The sequence below is a fragment of the Triticum aestivum genome, chromosome 3D (assembly GCF_018294505.1).
Source record: "Triticum aestivum cultivar Chinese Spring chromosome 3D, IWGSC CS RefSeq v2.1, whole genome shotgun sequence".
NCBI classification, from domain to species: Eukaryota; Viridiplantae; Streptophyta; class Magnoliopsida; order Poales; family Poaceae; genus Triticum; species Triticum aestivum.
In genome coordinates this window covers 311,911,821-311,919,897 of record NC_057802.1, presented here as the reverse complement: position 1 = coordinate 311,919,897, position 8,077 = coordinate 311,911,821, and the positions used below count along the sequence as shown (strand labels likewise).

The window sequence follows — 8,077 nt, the reverse complement described above, 5'->3', positions numbered from 1 at the left end:
TGGAGTATTATGAAAAAGACCATTAGGACTAACTGCATTAGATTTGCACGACGAGCACGTGATTAATTACTTGGTTAAGCAGCATCTAGTGCTGGCCACAAGACAAGAGGGAAAATGCTTTTTTTAGAAAGGGAAGGCCACACCCACACGCCCGGTTCCCACCAGCTGTACACACCCAGGCCACTCGCCGCCAAGTGGGCCCAGCTCTTTGACCCCCTGCGTCAGCGGCGCAGCCAGAAGGACCGCATCCATACGCTACCCCACCGCCCACCGCGCTCGAGCCCCCCGAGGAATCTCGATATCGCAAAACGGTCCCTCCGGACACCTTCGGAGCCCGCTCAAATATAACCAACCACCGCTCTCCTCTTTTCCCTTGTCGTCTCCGTTACCGCTCGCACTTGCCACTCAAGTACCGCCCCCATTCTCTCTCATGGCGGACTCCTCCTGCTGCCCAGCCAAACCCTAATGTCGGACCGGCGGCGCCGCCACGCCCCCCGCGCCGTAGCCTCGCCGCCACGAGCTCTCTTCGAAGGTAATCGCCGACCGGCCTCCCAACACACTGAGCCCGCGGCGGATCTTACTTAACCCATTTCCCGCCGCTCGTCGGATCCGCCGCGCTGATCTGTTATTCCTCCACTGCTCTAATCCCTTCCCGCAGATTGGAAGCTCTCGGCCTGGCGAGGAAACTAGGAGAAGCAACGCCTCAGGGAGGGAGGCGCGATGGGCGATCTGAAGGAGATGAAGTACAGGCGGAGGATTGGGCTCCAGGAGCGCGCGCAATGCAGCGACCAGAGGGCCGTCGACTGGGGCGTGCTCAAGCAGGACCCCGTGGAGCTGCTGCGCAAGCTGGACGAGCTGAGGGACCAAATCACGCGGTCCTGCCAGGTCGCCGAGCAGCCACGGGAGCACCGTCGGGTGGGCCGCCGACCGCCCTCCTTGCTCCCCGACCTTCCCGAGCCGGTACCTCTACCCGGTTATCACCGCCCACGCTATGGTGCCCGGTATGGGCATGGCTTGCCGCTGAGCCCATGTGAGCCGCAGCACTCTGATCATGGGGAGAGGTACGCGAGGCAGTCAAGTGGGCGGTATCGCCAGTACCCAGGGAGGCAGTGGGACAACGGTGGGATTGGACATGGGAATTACCATCAGTATGCGTGTGCTAGTCCGCATTATCTGCATGGACAGAGGCCTGCGCCACAAGAAGAGCACATACCGATGGCCAGATACTTCGCTGGGCAGCATGAATGCTACCGATTTGAAAGGTCACCATCTATTTCATCAGATTATGACCAAAGGTCTGTGGCATCATCGCTTTACTCGCATCGCTCGGTATCAAAGAAAAGGGCTGAGTATTTTAGGAAGAAGGCAGAACATCTCTGCCGGCCAATGCATGGCGCTGCGCCATTTGTTGTTTGCAGTTCTTGTTATAATCTCTTGCAGCTGCCAATGGAAAAATGCATGGGGTGGAAACAAAACAGGCTACAGTGTGGGTCTTGCTCTGAGATAATCAGTGTGAAGCGCATGAAAGGAAAGGCTATTCCCTACACATCCTCACCGTCCTTCAGTTTGTCCAAAACTGAGCAAAGCTCACATGATCGAATGAGACGAGATTTTGAGCATCAGCATCATGATGATGTCACTTCTGCGTTTTATAATTTGAATGAGCACAGCAGCATGCAAATCAACATAGATTTTGGTGATGATAATTCAGTTTCTTCCACCATTAGTCATGAAAGGACTGACAGAGAATGTGGCTCAAACAGGAGCATTCAATCAAAAGCAGATGGTATCTCTCTGTCTCCAGGCAGGTCTGGAGATATTGAAAGCCCAAAGGATATATTATGTGAAAGAGATGCAGATTGTCAGGAGGAACATTCAGTAGATGGTCCAGTCAGCCCGTGTTCCCCAATTTTAGAGGACAAACTTGTTGATCCACTGTGCAGCCAAGAAAAACACAATAGTTCAGAGGACTTAGGTATGGATAATGGATCTGACCTAAATTGCAAAGGAGAATACAATGTTAATGATGATGAGAGTGTCAGCATGGGAAGTGAACAAAAGGTCAATGAAGCTGAACTTGTAGAGGAAAGTATGTGCAGAAAGCATGATCAAAAGAACAAGGAAGATCACTGTTCTAGCCTTGAAGATGTTAGCAAAATGCATGGGCAGAATAGTACAAAAGTTGACCCTGATAGTCTTGAGAATGGAAATGAAAAGCATGAGTGGACAAGCAAAACCGATGTCACAAGCAGTCCTGAAAGTGAAGGTAAATGCAAGAAATATGACCATAACAGCAAGGAAGATGAAACAAGCGGTCTGAAAGTTGAGAACACAAGTAATGAGTTTGACAAGAAGAACACAGCGGACAGCAGCAGTGCCCTCGAACATGCGAACACTGCCATTGAATTTGAAGGTACAAGCACAAGTGAGAGATATGAAGAAAACCTAATGGAACAAGATAATGGAAAATTGCATGAGCCATGTGCTGAGGATGCCAATGCCCTAACGGAGAGTGGGTCATCAGTTAATGGGCGCACAAATTCTGGTTTTTCTCATGGTTCTTCTGAGGCTGGTTTAGATGAAGATCAATCCTCAACTGGTAAGAGTGGGGATTCATCATTTTTTGCTGGTTTCTTGAAGAAGGGATTCAAGGACCTTTCTTTATTTAACCAGTCCATGGATAGTGTTAAGGTTTCAATCAATGGCCATCCAATCTCTGAAAGAGCTCTTAAGAAGGCAGAAAAGAAAGCTGGTCCTGTTGAACCTGGCTCATACTGGTAAGTAATTTCTGTAGCGCCAGCAGCAATTAAATTCTTGAACAGTCTGCTGCACTTGTACTAGTTTGCACTGTGCAGACTGGTTTACTTTGTTCATTGTTCACTTTGATAAGGACAAACAAATGCTTGTCTTATAGCAGTAACCTGGCTTAGTGAAATTATGATAGACAAGCCATAATTATTTTTCAGAATCTCTAGATGGTAAAGCAGAAAATGCTCTGGTGACTATTATGAGTATGTGTTCTAGAAGGCTAGCAGTTCTCTATGGAATTCTCTTCCATGACTCATATTTTTTGCTTTTAGCTCCGTGTGCAGACGTGCCCCGTCTTTTTTTCTAAACAATAAACTATTTTCGGCATATCATATCTGATAGCTAGAAACCAAATTCATGGGCGTGCTGATGGTTGAGGCTCAATAACTTTTGGCCCAAAACACACATCTCATACAGATTGCACTTCACAGCTATTCTGTAACCCACTATTGATTGTGGTGAGCAATAAGAAAGTGAAGGCCTTGCAAATTGCAATGTCATAGCAGTGCTGCAAAAAAGCATTCCTCTTTAAGTTTTAACCAAGCAATTTTTTTTAAATAGTGCTTCATGTGAGATGCAATCATTCACAACAACACTCTTAGTGTATTTAAGGATAAAGTATTTTTACTCGTACCTCCTCCCGATCATCTGTTAATTTCTTCATAAGAAACTGAAATAATGGCTGATAAGTTTAATGTTTCATATCTTTAGTTAGGTAATCATGGTGGTAACGCACCCGTATAGAATTCATATTGTTACTGTTATGATTATCATCACGCCAATTACTGAACTTCTTACCTTTCAACTTGCATGAACATAAATGCTGTTTATTGTTGGATTTGTGGTGGATTTTTACCTCCATTTCCCCCTCATATTATTCATTTTTCACTTGGCTTGGGGCTTTTATTTTGTAACGGATACTAAAGAGCCATCAATTAGATAATCTGGCCTAGTATTATCTAGCTAATTAGTTTGATACATGCCACTCTATGATGAACTTCTATTGGTTCAGGGGGATTTCTTTTAAGTCAACATTAACAGTTCTGTTTGTTGTGTTCGTGGTGCAGGTATGACTGCCGTGCTGGATTTTGGGGCATCATGGGTAGAGAATGTATTGGCATTATTCCTGTAAGATCTAGATCCTGTTCTTGTTTCTAACCAAGGGTGCTTTCATAAAATTGTGTTCTCATGATTTCTACTTTGCAGCCATATATAAGAGAATTCAATTATCCAATGCCCAGAAATTGTGCTGGTGGAGACACTGATGTCATTGTCAATGGCAGAGAACTTCATCAGAGAGATTTAGATTTGCTTGTAGGAAGAGGACTTCCACGTATCTCTGGCAAATCATATTCCATTGAGATTTCTGGAAATATTACCGATGATGCTGGAAATAAGCTACGCAGTCTTGGCAAACTTGCTCCCACGTAAGTTCCTTTACATTCTATGCACGGCTGCATGTCCTTGCTGCTCAGATATTTAGGGCATGTTTGGCCGCCCTCCACAGACTACCACACTTGCTCATGCCACAAGTGTGGCAAACCACAGCTTTTGTGGCCGTCAAATTGGTCTCCATGCTTGTTGTAAAAGTTGCTAGGGAGTCTGACTTGTGGAGTAAGAGGCTAATAAAGTGTAGGACACCGTAAATCCTGATATTATTTGTTGAAAAAATTAGTTAAAAAGATATGTGAATGTACAACCCAGAGTTGAAATATATTGCCCGCCCTTCTCCATCAGTTCAGACATTTGTATGAACTGGCCGGAGCATTAATTTAGTATGGTATCAGGGCCAATAAAATATCAATCCCGCATCTAAGGCCTGGAGTAGCCTAGACTTGAGAGGGAGTAACAACAACAACAACAACAACAACAACAACAAAGCCTTTAGTCCCAAACAAGTTGGGGTAGGCTAGAGGTGAAACCCATAAGATCTCGCAACCAACTCATGGCTCTGGCACATGGATAGCAAGCTTCCACGCACCCCTGTCCATAGCTAGCTCTTTGGTGATACTCAAATATATTGCCCATCCTTCTCCATCAGTTGGATTTTGGGATGAACATAGAGCATCATCAGTCCAAGCCCCACAAGCTTCATTTGTGCTCCATCATATTATTACCGAGTCCATAGTACTATGTTGTTTTTTCGATAAATAACCCCATTAGTCAAGCCAATAGCAAATGTGGTAAATAACCCCACTGGGGTCAGAAGGTAGCTTGTTTTCAAAACAAGCAGTGTTTGTGGTTTCCACAGTGTCCAAAACATTGCAGCTAAACTAGTGTCCAAAACATTGCAGCTAAACACAGTTTAGCTATATCACGTTCCCAGCCTGCTTTCTTTAAGCCGTTCCCGTACCTACCCAACTCCACTGTGAGGTGTAGGTGAAGAAAAAGCACATTGAACAATGCTCCATACAGATGTGGCCAGGGCAACTGAAGAGGAGATGGTCAATGCTTTCATCTATTACGCAAAAAGAGCAGTGCAATGATAGTCACCGATCCATTCCCTTTTCCTAAGGGGTTGTCTCTAGTTAAAATTCTCCCCGCGTAACTAACCATAAGAAGATTTTAACTTTTAAAGGGAGTTTCAAGCACCACAATTGTCTAAAAACTTTCTCATGGCAAACATCCTTTAGGAAGTGTATATAGATATAACACTGAACTCTTTTTCCCCTAGCATCCACACCTTCATCAGTCAATGTGGTGGAGTGGCAAACATCCAGCAGATCTTGCCATTGCACAGCCAATTTCCCCCCGCAAGCATCTACGAGATTGGAGACATGTCCCTTGCGAGTGAACAACTTATGAAAATTGACATTTTTGCCAAATGTAAGGTTATATAGACTTTTAAATCTGGAAGCAAGAGATGGTATTTTAAACCATTTTCGCTTGGATTTAAGTCCGTGTGTTCTCGGTGGTGTGAGCTCATGCTGCAGTTTGATATTGTGTACGTAAGAGCCATGTCTTTTGACTGTTTGTAAGAGGTAGGAGGAGCTGGGTAGACCCATGGATAGCTGAAGGTGGAGAAACAAGTGAACATCCTAGGAAATCATGTACCAGCTAAGTGAATGTAGTGGAAGATAATTCCACACAGTTTGCCATGGATTTTGAGTCACGTCCTAAGCCATGCATACTCGATATGCCTCCTGGCTTTCTGTTGGGAATTATATTTTTGGTTTCTGGGAACTGCTGAGTTAGAAGAACTGGGTTAAGTGCTAACGTAGGATATATTACCAGCCATCCTTGTTAAGTAAAGTGCCATTTGGAGCACCACTTTGAGCCATAACACACTTTTACCTATTTCAATGACTTATTTCTCCTAGTCACAACCCTCCAATCTTTAGCATGAACTCACCTTATTAGATACTCCACTTTAACTGTACTTCCAAGTTTTGAACTTTATTTGAGAAGGTTACTCTCTCCAATCCAAAATGTAGGTTCTTTTAGAGTTGGGCACAAGATTAAGGGTATAGGTAGCAATGTTACCATTTATTTATTTCTACAATAAACACTAGAGTTTTTTTGGCAGTACAATCAGATACTAGAGTTATTGCTCAATACTTGATGAAATTACTGAGAGGCTAAATAGGAACAACATGAGCAGAAGTGTGATACTAGACCTTATTTGTCATTTAAAAAGGCTAAAATGACCTGCATTTTGGATCAGGGAAGTAAACAATAATTTTCCGTATTTGTCAGTCGTTGCTGCTAAATCTTATTGGACTAAATTATCAATTTGACTATATGTGCAACTCCAGCTTTCAAGTTCCAGACCTTATCTAGTGTACTGCTCATCTAGATTAGTATTCAGCTGCCACATTTTGGTTCTTCAATTGTTAAAAAGTCCAAGTTTATGCAGCCATTTTGATAGCATTTTGATTTAGCAATTTCAGTTATAGTCTTGATTATATTGCTTCCAATATGGTTATTGCATGTACTCACAGTCATCTCCCTTTTGCTGAATAGAATTGAGAAGCTGAAGCGTGGTTTTGGTATGCACGTTCCTGAAGGGTTTAGGTAGCTGGATATAATGCCGGGTTCCTGCATTTTTAATAATCAGTTTAATCACCTCCCTCGCAGCTACCTATTGGAGGGCAAGTTTGTGATTTCTACTGAACCTGACATGGACGCTTTTTAAGTAGTACTTGGGAGTGCTGGTGTGCAGCAGATGTAGTACTCAAGAAGCTATGATCACATGATCTTGTGGTTTTACTATTGATGACCTTGGTCCTACTAATTCAGTTTATTTGCTGAAAGCAATGTTTGAAAATGATGCAATCTGCCAGGCAGCGCTAATTTCTCTGCAGCTTTTTCTTACGAGTGTTATTGTCTTGTGTATTTTCTCACCACGGGAAGCATTAGGTATATGTGCAATTATCGGCTTGTAATATGTTCCTAGCGCTATACCTTCTCTAATATATTTATGTGTAAATATGTTACTATTTGATCACCTCTTCCCAGTATTGGGGATGTATCTGGTGAACCGGGGCAATTGGTGCTACCGGTGCACCGGTCCTTCGTTGCACATTTAAAAATGTTTGAAAAAATCTGATTTTTTTTAGTGCATTGGCATAACATCAATGTATGTTGTCATAAAAATTCAAATCAGAATTCAGAACATTGCTCGAGATACAAAAATGACAAATTTGTACAAGTTGGGCTTGTGTCATATGGCGCTCTGCTCCGTTGAGCTTGCGTATTATAAGTTTTTGAATATTAATGGCTGGTACGCTTGTTATCTGTAACCAAGAACCAAATCCTGACTGAGCTTGTTGGTAGCTGCATAGATTTGACAGTGCTTGTGCACTCAGGTCCATATTTTGCGCTCCATACTACTGTAACTACGTCAGTGGTTGCTGTAACCTTGCATTATGCATACGGCATACATGAGGGGGGCGGCTCCTCCAACTTAGCTCTTGCTGGTTGTGTTTGGTTCAACTTCAGCTGCCAATTTTTCGGTCCAAAAGTTAAAAGCTGAACCAAAGAGGATGGGATTTTCCAGCAAACCGACTTCATAAGAAGCTGAAACTTCTTGCAGTGCAATTTCCACAGCCGAGATACCCTAACTTTTGTGATCCCAGGCTAGCTTAGATGGTTAGGTTCTTTGCGGGAACCAGCCCATGAAAGTTCTAAGTCAGGGCTCGCATTTTCCTGAATTTATTCCGGACTTTCTGTTCATTCAGTGAGAGGAGACATTCCCATCGACTATAGAGGCGTCTGTGATGATTTCGTCAATCTCAAGATGATGTGTCGGCTTAGTCTCTTGAAGGTG

The 8,077-nt window shown here is 43.6% G+C and overlaps 1 protein-coding gene across 1 annotated transcript; it reads left to right on the top strand.

The window, feature by feature from the left end:
• Positions 1-357: 357 nt before the first annotated feature.
• LOC123078594 (uncharacterized) lies at positions 358-7,255 on the top strand. The gene is made up of 5 exons (XM_044501149.1): positions 358-532; positions 659-2,777; positions 3,876-3,936; positions 4,015-4,235; positions 6,772-7,255. The coding sequence occupies exons 2-5, from the start codon at positions 721-723 to the stop codon at positions 6,824-6,826; spliced, it is 2,394 nt and encodes a 797-aa protein (XP_044357084.1). The 5' UTR covers positions 358-532; positions 659-720; the 3' UTR covers positions 6,827-7,255.
• Positions 7,256-8,077: the final 822 nt, after the last annotated feature.